This window comes from Pagrus pagrus, assembly GCF_965226575.1.
Source record: "Pagrus pagrus genome assembly, chromosome: 18".
NCBI lineage: Eukaryota > Metazoa > Chordata > Actinopteri > Spariformes > Sparidae > Pagrus > Pagrus pagrus.
The window spans coordinates 24522149-24538555 of record NC_140202.1 but is presented as its reverse complement, the minus strand read 5'-3'; the positions used below and the strand labels follow the sequence as shown (position 1 = coordinate 24538555).

Here is a 16407-nt window from a genome sequence, read left to right as displayed (position 1 = left end):
GGCTTTTTGAAAAGCCTGATCGCCATTTTATTACAATTGTCTTTCATTTTTCTAGACCAGACAAACAGACCAGACAAATCGAGATTAATCGAGAAAATAAAGAATAGAAAATAGTTGTACCTTTTCACGGCAAGTCTGTAAGTGCGTTTCCATCCACCTATTTTATTTGCTAAAGTTAGCTCGTCATAATGGAAATAATTCTGCTTTATGATTCGGCAAATATTATCTAGATAAGGCGCTGAACGTACATGTCACATGATATGATCTAACACCAGAGCCTCATCGTCCTCGACCCCTCCACTAATGTTGCATCTGGCAGATTGTTTTAATGACTTTGCTGAAGCACGTCCACAACTTTTAAGGCAGTCTGCCGTGTTGAAACACGGAACACGTCTTTGTTTTCTTTGCAGATGCCTGTAGTGTCAGAAAGCAGCAAAAGGGATTGCTCAAGTGTGAATGAAAGATCTGATAAATACTAATTTGCTGCAGAGCTTAACAAATCTGGGCATTTTACCATCTTGGAAACCAGATCCAAAATGGAGCCAGTTATTGGAACAAATCCCTCGCCGCCAAGTACTTCACAATAAAAAACAAGACAGCAGACATTATCTAGAAACTTAACAAGTGTTTTGAGAATTGAACTGTGAATTTAACAAGGAGTCGGTAAAGAAATCTACACGGGTGTCACATGAGACCTTTTGGAAGCATTTGTCAACAGTTCAGGGATGTTTTGCCAATGCAGGCGAAGATGGAGTTGCAAAAGTGGAAACCAGATTAAATAAAAGAGTGAACGATTATCTCCATCTCACTTTAAGACACAATGGGCGAAACTTTCGCAGTCATTCATTTTCCCAAACTTGACAAAGCTCCTACAGAGCCACTGAAGATGTTATACTTCTGTTGACAGGCCGAGAAGACGGTGTGTGACAAATAAATCGACTGCGACACCGTAAATCAGTGGAGTGCATCTTCAAAAGTGACCCACAATGTGCTCTAGTTTCATACCAGCTGTCACTTTCTGACACTCAGCATCAGAAACATCCCTACATGCAGCGAAGCAGCATCTACTTTAATCAAACTGGAAATACTCGGCCAGTTTGACTGACTTCAGTGTCGTCTCTTCCCTGTGCTCCCCTCAGGTCTGATCCGATCACGTGTGCGCGGAGCCAACACGGCCTCGGCCTCCATCTTGACCTTCTTGGACAGCCACTGCGAGGTCAACACTGATTGGCTGCAGCCGATGATCCAGAGAGTCAAGGAGGTACGGACCCACCGGCTCATGGTCTGCCGTCATTCACACTCTGCAATTAGACACTTGATACACACAGCTCACACACACACACACAGACGCACACACATGAATGTTGCTTTTCTTCTTCAGGGGATTTTGCTCCTTTTTCAGGGGAGATTTTATTGGCTGTGATGTCATAGGTTGGCATCGCCTGCAGTTAAATAAACACTCAATTTGTTCAGCTCAGCTTTAAGTCATTCTATACCAGATGTCACACTCCACTTTACCACCGCTGGAAAGATTATGGAGCCATTTTTCCCAACCAATCCATTTTCCACTTGCCTCTCAAGTGTTTCACTATTAGTCGGTCTGTTTTGTGTTGCTGCGGCAGTTTGTGTTTTGCATGGTCACAGTGTTTGTTCTCGCTTCAGGCTGCACGCCGGGTTGTTCTCTGATCAAAAACAGTCTTTTCTAAATGCAGTGGGAAGATTCTCCCTATTCACAGCATCCTCCAAATTAAATTATTCAGCCCACCAGGGACACTGCCACCGCATCTACACATGAATGTTTCGCTATTGGAAATGGGAACGGGATGAAATGCAGAACCAGCCACTCTCCGCTTGCTCATTTTTAATTTCGCTGGTATTTTCATGTGAACCTTCAAGGGCATTTTTGGCTGTGAGCCCCTCGCTGCTTCTGCATCAGTTTCACAATTCATGCAAGCGAGAGCGTGCACAGCATGTAAACACATCTTTTAGAAAAGGGATGAACCGGCTTACGGAGACACGAGTGTCTGGGATTTTGAGCAATAGTCTGTTTGCTGGCTGTCTCCTCTCTCCCCCTGACATCACTAACCTGCGACTGGGCTCTAACCAGCACAGCTGCTCCCCCCCAAAATCCGCTGCCATCCCCCATCACAGACAAACAGTCCCACTGACTCTGCAGCAGGAGCTGTTTCACTTCACATTTTTCCACAGTAATTACTTCTGCTCTCATGTGTGCACCCGCTAAAATCTGACACTGAGCTGCTTCCAGTGCGCCTCTTGTCTTCATCCATTTCTTGTCTCCGCCGTCTCAATTCACTGAGCTATTTATTCTAGACTCTACTATAATGGCACTCAATTCTCAGCTATTTTATCGACTTTCTCGCTACTTCCTTCTCTGCTTTGAACAGCTCCAGTGCTTCTCCAGCGCTGCCAATGCACTTGAATATACTACCTCTTAATTAAAGGAACATTTTATTGTCTTTCCTGCAGAGACTTAAATGAGACGTCTGATCCCACTCCACTGTACTGTAAATATGTAGCGGTTAGCTTAGCGTAAAGACTGGAAATAGAGGGAAACAGCTAGCCTGTAAATGCCTAAGAATTGGCCACCTGTTGAACTCATACGCCAAACAAATAGGCGGCATATCACCAGAATAGCTGTGTGTTCACTGGTGAGCTTCAGGACAGAGTCAGACTAGCTGTTTCCCCCAGTTTAAAGTCTTTATGCTGGGCTAAAATAACTGATTCCTGACTGTAACTCAACTTTCTTGCTAACAATCTCTGCAAGAAAGCCACTACATCAAAAAAAAAAATGTGTTGAAGTATTTCTCACTGTATGAAAAATGAGCTTTTTTTGCTGAAGGCCAGACGTTTGCAGTTTGTTCAGAAAGTATGCCAGACATCGACCCAAAACTAAATTCAAAAACTCTGCATGCAACGAAAACTCATCTTCAAACCACATATTCAGATGTCTGCGCCGTACAAAACCCCTCGATGTTTTATTCAGCAGACTCTACACATTGTGAGTGTGTGCACATCGTGTTTGTGTTTCCGTACACTCATCCTCGGCTCTGGGCAGCTGTGACTCATCCAGCTTGCATTACAATCTTTTAGTCTGGCATTCATGAGAGCGCCGGGCTCAGTGATAATTCACCAGCTCCTCAGTCCAGATTCATGAGTCTTCCTGAGACTGCGGCCTTGGGTTCATAGAGGCCTCTGAGAAAAGGAATATTGATAGAGGATCACTGCTCAGTCTGTTCTTTAATGCAACAAAACCACAGTTTTTCATTTACTAAGAACATTAATGGAAGGTGCTTGAATTTAATTAGTAATGAAGTACCAGTAAAGTGCTCTTATCTAGTAATTCAAAGGATAATGCAGAGATGTTTCTGCTCTTTTTTTCCCTCTTTCCTGTCCTGTTAATCAATCCTACTGCCCCCTCATAATTATCCTGGGAGCCGACTGGGAACCATTTGTCTAATAGATCAGACACAATTAGCATTTTAGCCCGGAGGCGTCTCTAAGAAATGAAGAAAGCGTCTCCGGTGGTTCAAAACATGTTTTTTAGGATGGCATTAGCTTGAAATCCAGTGAAAAAAGCAGAAGAAACGAGAAGCAAATATTGCAGTAGTCAGATGGCCAGTGTGTGGAGGTAAATGTACTTTATATACAGTTTGGTAGTTTTAATTACAGCAAAACATTGTATTTATTAGACATTCTTATCTTGCATAAATGCAGTAAAATCTATAATGTCAGGAGTGAAGTACAATATTAAAGTGCAGTACTTCACCAGGTAGCAGAACATCAAAAAACCCAAGTATAGAACAATGAACATATGTCAAAGCTGTAATAATGCCAGTGGATATGAAATACGCTCTGTTGCTCTCGTACTCAGACACTAATGTGACATTACTGCTCACTGAAGCAAAAGAATAGAGATCTCCACACGTCGAGTGGCATTCGGAAACTATGACATTCAGTGTGCACAAGACACATTTTCTGTTTGTGGAGTGTAAAGCTTTTTATTCTGTTCTCCACTCTTTTCACTTCACCACGTAAATCATTTCACTTTTCCACAAATCGACAGTTGAAATGCAAAAAGAAAAATAAGTGTTGATTCCTTTATCGGCTCCACTCAAAGCAGCACAGATGTAAGTGACGCGATCGCAGCACCGTGACACTCTAATAAATTCAATCAGAGATCGAGAGAACACGAGAGGGTAGAGACAGAGAGATCATCGAGGACATCCATTTTGGAAGTGCAGCCTCTTCATGCATTACCGAATCACAGAGGCTCATTAAAAGCCCAATAAATGTCTATTGCTTAAAGCTGTTGAGAGCATCACTTTCCAAATTGCTCTCTGGCAGAGTGGCAGTTCACACTCGCTCTTCCCCCGCACGCTTTAATGCAATGAACACAAAGTTCACGAGGGGTTCAATCTCTGTGCAAAGTGAGGGATGGCTCTAATTGGAAACAGTCATTCGGATCGTCCCCATGTTAAGCTGCTCGACAGTACACTAACACACACACACACACACACATATGAGGATGCCTTATGGGCAGACAGCAGTGTTGGCACACACACATTCACAGACAGATGCAGAGACAAACACACACACACCATCAGCAATCAACAGTTCTCTGCTGTGTTTACTTTCTGGTTCATGTCACTTCTGCAGCAGGAGGGAGTTCAGAGTTTATTTGTCATGAATTCGTAATGAACTCCCGAAGAATGAGCTCTGCAAAGCATAACGACTCAAAAATGGAAAGTATTCGGTAAGTCGGCTGTGATCAGACTTTTCTGCACAGTGTTCCAGTCCATTAGGAAAAAGGGAGGTGAGCTGTTACCATTGAAGTGACAGTTCACTCCCAAATCAAAAATACATATTTTACCTCTCACCTGTAGTACTATTTATCCATCTAGATAGTTTCGGTGTGAGTTCATGAGTTTTGGAGACATCGGCCGTAGAGATCTCTGCCCTCTTTCAAAACTAGAAAGAGGGCAGAGATCTAGAAAATACATTTGAAAAGCTCAAAAGCAACGTCTGTTTATCAAGGATAAATATGAGGGCTGAATGAAAGTGTTACTGATTGATTTTTAAGACCTTATCAGACACTTTTATAATAAAAACCAAAAATGCAGTCGACATGACACCTCTTTTACTGGACTTAATCACGTACATGCCTCTGAGAAACTAAGATGAACTGTGATATTTCATTTCATTGAAACGTCTTGCAGCAGGATTAGTTTCATCATTCCTCTTGATGGAAGAGTTTTGACCTCTGCATGCACCTTTATTAATTAAAGTTGTGCCAGAAATCCCTAATCTGCAATCTGTTATTAAAACCCCATGCTAATTATTCAGATACATTTCGGCTGTCGAGCTATTTCACTGATAATCTGCTTAATATAGAGATAATTACTGGAGCTGGATCTGCTGTCGTGGATAAACGTGACCGATGTTAGTAATCGTTCCACCACATCACCTCTGTGGCTTAAATGTAATGGATTAAAACAGATCAAACTTGTTGTGATTCCCATCAGAGCAGAGCCGTCAAAAAACAGCAGATATTCTTCAAGAGTTTAAATATGAAATGTTCAATCATGTCTAACGTGTTCGTCTGTCCTTCTCCTCCCCGTACAGGACCATACGCGAGTGGTCAGCCCCATCATTGACGTCATCAGCCTGGATAACTTTGCTTACTTGGCCGCCTCTGCTGACTTGAGAGGAGGTCAGGACGCAACACACACATCACGCTCAGTAACAGCTGACAACACACAGCTGGAAAACCCCCTGTTTCATAAAGCCCTTGTTATATTACATCACCATCCCTGCCAGATCAAGTCAAACCCCATGATTCCTAAATGGATTAAAGTCAATCTGGGAGTGGAGCGTGTGAAGATTTGAAGATGTTTTTTTATTCAACAGCTTTGAATTCTTTTGCAAGGACTTGACGTCGTGCAAGCCAAACTCAGCAGGATTTCTATTATCTGTCTCCTTGGCTGCTTAAGAACTGATGTCTAGACAAAGCGGTTGTAGATTAACCTGCTGGATTGAACATGTTGTGTCTTTTTTTGCTCTACTTCTTCCTCAGGATTTGACTGGAGTCTGCACTTCAAATGGGAACAGATTCCTATCGAGCAGAAAATGGCGAGGAGCGACCCCACGCAGCCAATCAGGTGAGTCGACAGTGCAAACTTCCTCTTCCTGTACAGTGTAGGGATCCTTCGGGCCATAGTGTTGCTTACAAACCTGAAATATTCAACATACACTTAGATTATGTTTAATCTTTTATATGTATGAAATAGATAAGCTTTAATATACCAAATCAAAAAGGAAGTCATCAAAAACATGCTGCGGTGAAACATTTACCACAACTTTCTCCTCAGCTGCTGTGCCCCTGTTAGTGTTAACCCACTGTTCTTGTTGCTCTTTGTGCCCTTTGTCTGTTCCTCAGTACTAAAACACTACTTGGTTCCCAGTTTGCAGAGCGGTTAAGTGATTAAATACAAATTAGTTTATAATCTCAGCACAAAACTGAAATATTAAGGTGATAAAAACTAGATTTAGCCACAATGAGCCTCTATAAAACCTTTAGATTTGGTAATAAACCAAATCGCCACCTCGAGGCCTTTATTTTATCTGCCAATAATTCACTTTAGTGGTTATTAAATTAGCGCAAAACAGTTAACACATACTTTGCCCGGAGCTCTGATCCCTGTGGAGTCGCACCCTTGCATATCTCACTAAACTATGTAAATAATTATGTAATTATAAAAGGGCGTACATGCTTTTATTCTGTGTTACTGTCTGGATATTATGTTAATAACTCCGGATCCCCATACATTCCCGTACTGCACTCGTATTACCCTAACGCTATTTTATCTGTTGTATTTAATGTATTGTTTTGTTAGCATCAGGTATGGAGGCTGCATAATTAATTTCGTTGTACAATGACAATAGAGATATTTTATTCTATTCTATTGCAAACAATGGTAATGTAGGAATCCAAGGTGCAAGTCACCTTCTTGATTTGCTCTCTCTATCGAAACCATTGTGATTAATTAACTTAAAATATAAGCTACATTGAAGAAGGACAATCTTATCTGCAGAAGTAGAAATAATCATCATCACGCCATCTTTCAAACTTTCCAACCTGCTTCAGCTGCATTTAAAAATGTGTGTAGCTAATCTGACAAGAGTTTGAGCCCTGATTATTAAGTCTAAGTGTAGGAAATGTAGTTAAATGGCTCCTTTCCTCCTCATTCTGCAGGACTCCCGTCATCGCTGGAGGGATTTTCGTCATGGACAAGAGCTGGTTCAACCACCTAGGCCAGTACGACACCCACATGGACATCTGGGGAGGGGAGAACTTTGGTGAGCTCATTGATGATTTTGAACTTTTACTCCAATCAGAATAATGTTTCTTTTTTATGAATCATCCTCTGCAGGCATCAGAATGTCTTTAGATATGTAAGTACGCCAAGCTTCACCCTGCACTGCTTAAAAAGCTCAAACATGTTTGTAATTGTATCAATGAATGCACATTTTTCTACTTTCATTTCCTTTTCTTTAATGTTGCTTTTCTAAATGATATTTACATTTATTTATGTAGACTTTCCCAGAACTAGATGAGCAGGAGATTATACACAATCTTGAATATTACACCAAATCCCTACATGCAGCCTCCTCTAAATTTAGGGAAGGGAAATCAATGAGGGACACTGGATTTATACCCTCTCTGACCTCTCACACTTTTCACACCATTTGGTCAATCAGATGAAGCCCTATTGAGCCGTCAGCTACTTCTCAGTAACAATCTGACTGCTCTGTTTTGTTGGATAATAACTGTTGTTGTCAGTGATGTGACTGCCATGAAACTAAACTAAAAATCACATGAAACTGGACATTTTAATGGCTTAATCTCATGTATTCAGCCTTGTTGTGGCGTTCCTGGCACTGGGTAACTGCAGATGCTTTTGGATGCTGCAGAGGCTCGGCAGTCTGTTGTGCCGATTGTGTCCTTGGAATCTGCAAGGCAGCAGAGCATTAAATTATCGGCTACAACAGCTTCATACTGCTGATTTACAGCATGCGGCCATCTGCTGCAGAACAAATGTTGCAGGTGAACAGGCAGACTCATATTGAGATGATGGAGATCAGACTGAATCATTCATAGACAGACACACTTGACTTGACCTCCTCCTCTGTGTCTCTCTTGTCCTCCTGCAGAGCTCTCCTTCAGGGTGTGGATGTGCGGAGGAAGCCTGGAGATTCTTCCCTGCAGCCGCGTGGGTCACGTGTTCAGGAAACGGCACCCGTACGACTTCCCAGAAGGCAACGCTCTCACTTACATCAAGTGAGTGGGTCGATCTGCTAGAAAAAGCTGACATCCCGTCTGCTGCACCGTGTTGTTACACCGCAAAAAACAATTTACCGACTGCCAAGAAGGTTAATCTTTTAGTCAGCTTTAAAATCTTAAGTGTCACCTGATTCAGCAGCACAGGTCAGTGTGAAGTTAAGGGCTTTAACAGGAAAACTTCACACTTCTCACATGGTTTGACTCAGGGGGCAGTGAGAGATGACTAAGAAAGGATCTGAATCTTGAAAACGTTTGCAGAAACATCTTCACCCAGACATCATGTAATGTAATCCTTTTAAACTACTCAGTCCACAGCTTTAAACAGGGGTTTTTCATGTTCAAGATGAGAAAATATTGTAAATATTGACAAAGATGCAGCCTTTCTCTGGATGGACTAAAGACTTCCAACTCTTGAGCCTGGACTTTTTCTACCACGCTGCATGACACAATATGAAGCCTCTGTCCACATGTATATGGATATTTTCAGGTATTTTTCACCTTGTTAAAAACGAAAAAATGTGAACGAGAGGCCAAAAAGCAGAGGAAAATGTTAATTTTACAAAATATTTGCATATGTGTGGACAAGGCCTGGTTCAGCACCAAAAACTAAATTGAATTTTGTAACTTTATAGATTATTTGTGCTGTAATTTGTTTCAAGTTGTTTCTGGGGCTGCAAAACAGTAAGCTGATTTTAATTACAGCCAGTCATTTGTATGCAAGGCATTATTTTTTTACCCAACAAGTAACCAGAATAAAATTCAGAGTGAATAAAGTTAAGTTTCAGTATTCTGCAGGTAATATAGTTATAATTAAAATGGTGCAAAACAGGTTGGAAATTCTTTGAATTACCAGCTTTATGCTGTCTTTATGTTTTGTTTCATCGCCACCTGAACATAGACATAAATATCTTTGAGTTAAACGAGCCAAACTGCCTCCCGTGTCTAAACATCCTCGCTTGCAGCTACACCTAGAATTTAAGAGGGATGACATTCCTGATGGAGATGTTTTTGTTGATGTCTGAAGCCTCCAGAGTGTCACACTGTCATTAGAGCTGCCTGCAGGAATGCCAGCAGCACTGTCATTACTGTGTCTGAGCAGGTGTTGTGTGTGTGTGTGTGTGTGTGTGTCTCCGTGCAGGAACACTCGACGGGCTGCTGAGGTGTGGATGGACGAGTATAAACAGTACTACTACTCCGCGAGGCCGTCGGCCCAGGGCAAGGCCTTTGGCAGGTTTGTCCATTAAATTGTCGCCTTCTTCTGTTGTCGTACGCACAGACAGCAGCTCAGATACAGCTTCGGTTATGCTTGATTGTGTCTGTTCTCAGATAAAATATAATTCCTCCATCAGATTATGCTCGTACCTCTCTGGTATTAACGGAAAAGAGTTATTGCTGCTTCAACACTTTTAATAAAACCCTCATCAGTTCAGGGCTGAGTCATCAGCAGGATGCTCACTTTTTAATATATTTCTCTCTCACTGTGTCTCACATTCTCCTCTCCTCTCTTTCCATTTTTCTTCTCTCTGCTCGTCTCTACACACTCTTGTGTTTTTCTTTTTGTAGCATTTCGGACCGCGTCACACTGCGGCGTAAGCTGAACTGCAAACCTTTCCGCTGGTACATGGAGAACGTCTATCCTGAGCTGAGGTGCGACACTCAATCACTGTCACTCAGTGTCGATTCATTCCATCTGACAGGGCTTGTTGTGTGGAGGCGAGAAGATCCCCTGCAGACATATTTTAGGATATATAAAAAATACTTTGAATAATAAATTATGTCTGACGTGAAAGTTTCCTTCCAAACACCATGAAAAACCAACACATGGAAAAACTTTTGAAAAGTCTGATGATTTGAGGAGGTTAAGGAATGAGGCAGAAATGATTTTCACCCTTCATTTCATTTCAAAACAAAAAAAGCACAAGATGACACAAGAATAATTGCAGGAATATATTTTCCCCAAGCACTTAAATCTTAAATCATCTCGCAACTCCTTGGGGTGTAATGACCCCAAAGTTCAGAACCGGGGGTCTAAATATATCAGATTTTTATGGGAACTCTGAGTGGGCTATCAGTGCTCAGCTGCCTCCTCGCTGCCTCTATCTGCTCCATGTCACACTTCCAAATAACTGCGGTCTCTCAAATTATAATTGTTTATTTTATAAGTACGTGTTGTCACAGGGCTCATTACTTGTGGTGCGATTCATTTACGCAACGGGGCAACGAGTCAATTCGATCCATCTGTTCTTCATTGTTGTAATAAGACCTCTCATTGGCTGCTCTCCTCCTCTCTGTCAATGGCTCCCTCAGGGTCCCGGAGCAGGAAGCGGTGTCCAGTGTGCTGAGACAAGGCGGGTTGTGTTTGGAGGCCCGTGGGACAGACGGCCTCGGCCTGGCAGAGTGCAGGGGCATCGGCGCCAACAGGCCGCAGTCGCAGGTCAGGACTGTGCCACTGGGGGGAGACTGTGGGTCTGACAAATAAGGTCTGAGAAAATTTGAAAATGTGCAGGAATATGACCGGATGATTCAGACGTCAGGGCAGATGAATAATTTATTACATTGATTAGAGTATATAGAAGGCACAGGGACGACAGAAAACCTCAGATTCTGTACAAGGAGCCCCAAAATATATTGGACGTTTACTAAATTTAATAGTTATACCATTTACGATAAAAACAAAGAAAGGGATGAAAAATAAGATTGAATCAAGAAATAGCATTAAAACATTTAAAACAGCAGGATAAGACGAGGTAAAAACAGACATTCGGGTCCCTGAATGATAAACGTGTCTCACTGTTGCCGGGTTGCAGAGCTGATAAACACATCACATCAGGGACGACATGCCACAGCCTAATTAAAGTTTACACGCATTAGTCAACATTAGTCACTGTTAGGATTTGACCATCATATTAATCATGCAGCCTACTAACTCTGCTGGACATCACAGCTATTATAATGTGTGATGTTTGTAGACTGAAGCCTGTGGGTCAGAGTGAGGCAGGCGAGTCATGCAAAAAGATTTAGGATGAGAGTACGATGCTGACGCGGAAATGAGCTTCATGCTTATGATTAGCTGGAAAATGCATCGTCACAAAGCTGAAAACAGGCTGTTCTTCTGACACTGTCGTCGAGAGACGCTACAAACATATGATGATCGTGATTCATTGCTGTAGATTAAACTACAAGAGTGTATAAAGTTGTTAAAATGGGCTCAACCTTACAGCATTAGAATGACATATAGAAATGTATGCAGCAGTAATGTTAAGCCACAAACATCTGATATAATAGTGACACTGGCAGAGAACATTTTACTGCAACATCGATACTTTCTCTAAAGTACATTTTGCAGATGATACGTATTTGTACTTTCTACTCCATGTTTTTTAAAAATCTCTTCAAACTTTTTCTGTATTTTTCAGAGATGGGAACTTATTGAGCCATTGATCCGGCAGCAGGACCTCTGCCTGGCTATTTCAGCCTTCACAGCGGGGTCAAAGATCAAGATGGAGCCCTGTAATACAAAAGAGCCCAGACAGGTAAGAAGAAACAGATTAAGCCTTTTGAACCCCAGCCTTTCAGCTCATTTCATTCACATTTTAAACATTTTAAAGTCCTATAATACGTGTAGAGTGAGCCTGAAAATCAAGCTATTCTGTGAGTTAACTAAGGGTTAACAAAAGAAAGTGGAATTTGCTTTAATCCCGCACCCTCACTCATTTTAAGAGCAGGTCTTAGTTTTTCCAAACGGTTTTTCCCGTTCGTCCTTGATGTGTCACTCACAGCGTTGAACTCAGACATGAAAGATTGTGGAGATAAGAGATGGTTCAAGGACAGATGCTCCGCAGCCCTCCTGCTGATGATGCCAGGAGGCTCGAGCGATCTGAGCGTCCTCACTGCGCCGATGCTGCTCACGCCAGAGGACGAGCAGCTGACTTTATAGCTGCAGTAGAACAAGCGCTCGCATAACTTCGGACCCCACCCTGTTCCTTCCTCGATCTCCCCTCCGTGAATGTCGAACACTCGAATCCCATGTGGACCCGCGCTGGCTCCAAGGTTGATTAATGACATCGGAAAAGGGAGTCATTTACTCAAACCATGTGTGTGAGTGTGAGGGACTCCTGCCAGGTCGTCCTCTCATCGCGCCGTTGAGATTTTTTTTGGGAGGTTGCCCATCAACAAGCAACCGGTTTTTTTTTGCAGTGGGAGACTTTTGGCCTCTTGTGTTTAATCCCCTAGAAAGGAAAAAAGAAAGTCCTTGTGTTTTTGATTTCGCTCTCTAAACGAAAGAGTTCTGCAAAGATTAACTCTTGGAGAAACAAACGACGAGCTGTTGGATATTTTTCAGTCGTGTCATCCATCAGTGTGATGACAGAGGCTTTCCCCTGATCAGCCCTGTATGAAAGCAGCCTGGAACTGTTTTGCAGCATTTTTATTTTTGCAGCATTAATGATTTATGAGAAATTTCATTTTTCAGACAGATAAATTCGAAATGTAATCCTGCAAGAATTTCATTAGTTTGGGTTTCACTGGAGAGATTATGCCCGATGCCGCTCTGAACGCTGCTTTTAGAAGCTCGGCCAATAAAAATAAATTTAATGAAATATTTGGGGGTTCTTTGGCATGAATTATCCAAATATCATGACTTAGAAACTTGGCTCAAAAAGTTCAAATCAGCAACTTTATCACAAAAAGTATTAATGCCTTCAAAAACTGCCACAAATCACTAATCAGTGTTCCTACACTGTTTTGACTCTGACATTTAATTTCCTCCTTGTTTTTGTTGCACACTCTCGAAATCATACGCACCACCATGCACACGTAACAGTAATGTTTATAGTAGGTGACACGCCCACGTGCACACAGACACACCCTCCCTCCTCTGGGATTTTAAGATTAACCTCCCGTTCACCTTTAGACTTTGATAAGCCTCCATGTGGCTTCAGAGATCTGTACTCATTCTCCTCGGTTCAGCTCTAACTATTTAATCACTGAGCTAATAAACGATCCACTTATACCTGGAGATTCATAGACAGCCTGTTCACGGACACACACTCTCTCCTGCTGTTCACTTCGGTCTCAAGTTTCTTGTCGGACTCGTCCTGGAACTTTTACACTCAGTGACCTTGGAGGGAATATTAGATGTAAGGAGAATAAAAGAAATCTAGTGGACTACAAAAACAAAGTCATAACATGATTTGTTTGAGCTGGAGTCATCCTCCACATCCTACGCTGCTGTCGACACAGGTGTCTAGTTGAGATCAAAATGAAGGCTGAGTTTGAATATGGGTGTGGTCCTACCCATGAGTCATCAGTACTGTCGTGATAATGTATCTGGCAAAAGATATAGAGGTATCGCTGCCATACCACCAGGATATGGAGCAGCTTTTTTCCTCAGGCTGTGAGGATATAGGATAGAGGGACCACAACCCCGGTGTTATAAAAAAGTACAATATTTCTCTCTGAAATGTCGTGGGTTGGAAGTATCAAGGAGAACGAAATGGTAAAGGTCAATTTGTACTTATCTGTGTATTTAACTGCACATGAGTAATACTCCGTAACAAATGGTGTAAAGCACTTTTATTTTATCAGTTGAAACAAATTGTTTCTTGTGATGTGGGATGGCAGGCTGCCGTGCTCTGCAGCTGGCTGTACTACGATTTTTCCACTCTGAGTTCAGCAAGTCAATCATTCATGTGATTACTGTTATCCAGGTCTGACTCAGTCCATTACTCACCACTAACATGAACCTCCTGTGCTGATACACATCATTTATGAGCAGGCAATAATACAACCCAGAGACTGTGCAAGGACATCTGTGCTTTCTGTAAAACTAAAATGACAGAGATGAATTTATTCTTTTTCCCTCTTGTTCTCTTTCTCTGCAGAAGTGGAAGCCTAAAGGCACGGCTCTGCAGCACATGGTCAGCGGCCTCTGCCTGGACAGTCAGACCCCGACGGGCCCTCTGGTCATCACGCAGTGTCGCCCCCAGATGGCCAGCCAGTCCTGGGAGCCACAAATCATCACCTGAGCCACAGCAGATGGGGACGGGGACGAGGGAGAGGGAGGAGAGGAGCAGAATCTGGACCCGGCCTGCAGAAAGACTCTGGGAGGGATCACATCTGCACACTGTCTGTCGCCTCGCTGAGGGATGAAAGGAGTGAGAACTGTACTTTTGTGATGTCAACTTCACGCTCCTGCTCATTGTGTCTTGGTGACAAGAGCGTCGCTGAAAACATTATAAGGCCTCATTGAGGGCTTTTCGTGTACAGTGCTTCATCCCTCGAGGATGCTGCAGTTCTTCTACGTAATCTAAGCTTTTCACTGAAAACTGTTGCACATCTCACTTTTTATTTTCTGTATCTATCCTGGTCAACGATCTGCTTAAAACCGGAGTAGTGAGCCTCAAAACAAAAGAGTGCATACTGTACTGTAGCAAATGTGTTGAGGTGCACCTGACCTACTCTGAGTCAAAGTCACTGCTTGTCGTGTGGCCTAGTCTTAGGTTGAGGCATGTCTGATGACGGTGTGGACCAGGGCAGCTTTATGTATAGCCAACTAAAATCTGAGCTTTTTTTATTGCTGAGAAGCAGTCTTGAAAGCACCATGCAAAGCACTGTCAGGAACATTATTTATTGTTTTGCATGGTCAGACCCAAAGAATGTTTTTTTTTTTCTGTCTCTCTACAAAGTTTTATGTAAATATTTGGAGCAGATAATGGCTTGGTTTTGGTGTAAAGTACTCTATATGTTGTTTGAAAAATAAAATGTGTTAACAAAGGAAATATTGCTCGAGCTATTTTCTGCTAGACTCTCCCTCCTGCAGTCTACTCCTTTGTTCCCGACATTGCCCTCACCTGTTCCCACTTCCCCATCAGCCTGTAGCAGCCTCTCCCTTTCATTCTTTGCCAGATTGTCTTATGTGCTTATGATTTACCAGCCATCACCTTCTGCCATTTGAGCATCTTCCCTTTTCCTGACCCCTAAGTGGAACAGTTTGCCCGACTTACCTGTGTCTGTCTCCGACCACGGATAAAAACTGAACTTTGAAATGTACCTGCCGGTCTGAGCCCTGCTTTTTACTGGTTCTAAAACCTTGAATCTTTCCATATTAGCTAGGCCTATATTGGATTAGCATGCTACGTAACATGCTAAGTGTATGTTAACATGTTAAGTAGATGTTACAATATTTTTCAAACATTAGGCTACATGATTAATATATCATTGTTGTATAATGCACAATGTTACATCTTAGCTAAAAGCGTGCTATCTGTGCTAACTGTAGTAAGAGCAATAGCAGCTTATATATATTCTGAAATAGATTATCCTGCATAATGAATACTTTTACAAAGAACTGAGTATATTTTGTCGTTAAATATTTTGTTATTCTAGTCGAGCAAAATTTAAATACAGGACTTTTACTCTCTAACAGTAGTAGTCTACTTCTACACTGGTGTGTTGGTAGCCTACTTAAAAGATCCGAGTAGTCTACTTCTTCTCCCACCACTAAGAAGTTCAGTTATGTTATGAAACCAGATTTAAAATGAGGAACAGATGATGAAGTGACGAGATCAATGCAGATGGAGTTAACAAGTAAGGTTTAATTAAGCACAGTGAGTGAAAACACCTGGTTGTGAGCTGTGATTGAATGTATTTAAGTGCATATACTCAAGTAAGTAAAATTTTGAGGTATTTGTGCTTTATTTAGGTGAATTTTCAGCTACCTGACACTTACACTTCACTACATTTTGGATGCAAATGTTGTAGTTTTTGAACTGGTATATTTTTTTGATAACTTTAGTTACTTTGCAGAATGCATGCTGCATCAGATATATAATTGAATTTATCTTGTACTTGAGTACATTTTGACAGAAAATTACTTTTGATACCTAAGTACTCTTAATATTAGATACTTTTACACAAATACTATTCATATGTGACTTTCATTTTTACCAAAATCATTTTTTAACACAATATCTGTACTTGTACTCAAGAGTGACTACTGAGTACTTTTTTTTTACAACACTGGTTATGACTCCCATATTACTGAG

General features: G+C 41.8%; 1 protein-coding gene across 1 annotated transcript in view; it reads left to right on the top strand.

Moving 5' to 3' along the window:
* Positions 1-15351, top strand: part of galnt16 (UDP-N-acetyl-alpha-D-galactosamine:polypeptide N-acetylgalactosaminyltransferase 16) — a 36123-nt gene extending 20772 nt beyond the window's left edge. The window contains exons 6-15 of the mRNA XM_084381121.1: positions 1140-1261; positions 5644-5731; positions 6095-6179; positions 7274-7377; positions 8233-8359; positions 9501-9593; positions 9926-10009; positions 10670-10796; positions 11779-11895; positions 14245-15351. Coding sequence (XP_084237247.1) covers positions 1140-1261; positions 5644-5731; positions 6095-6179; positions 7274-7377; positions 8233-8359; positions 9501-9593; positions 9926-10009; positions 10670-10796; positions 11779-11895; positions 14245-14388 — 1091 coding nt within the window. The 3' untranslated portion in view covers positions 14389-15351. The remainder of the gene's footprint in view (positions 1-1139; positions 1262-5643; positions 5732-6094; positions 6180-7273; positions 7378-8232; positions 8360-9500; positions 9594-9925; positions 10010-10669; positions 10797-11778; positions 11896-14244) is intronic.
* Positions 15352-16407: the final 1056 nt, after the last annotated feature.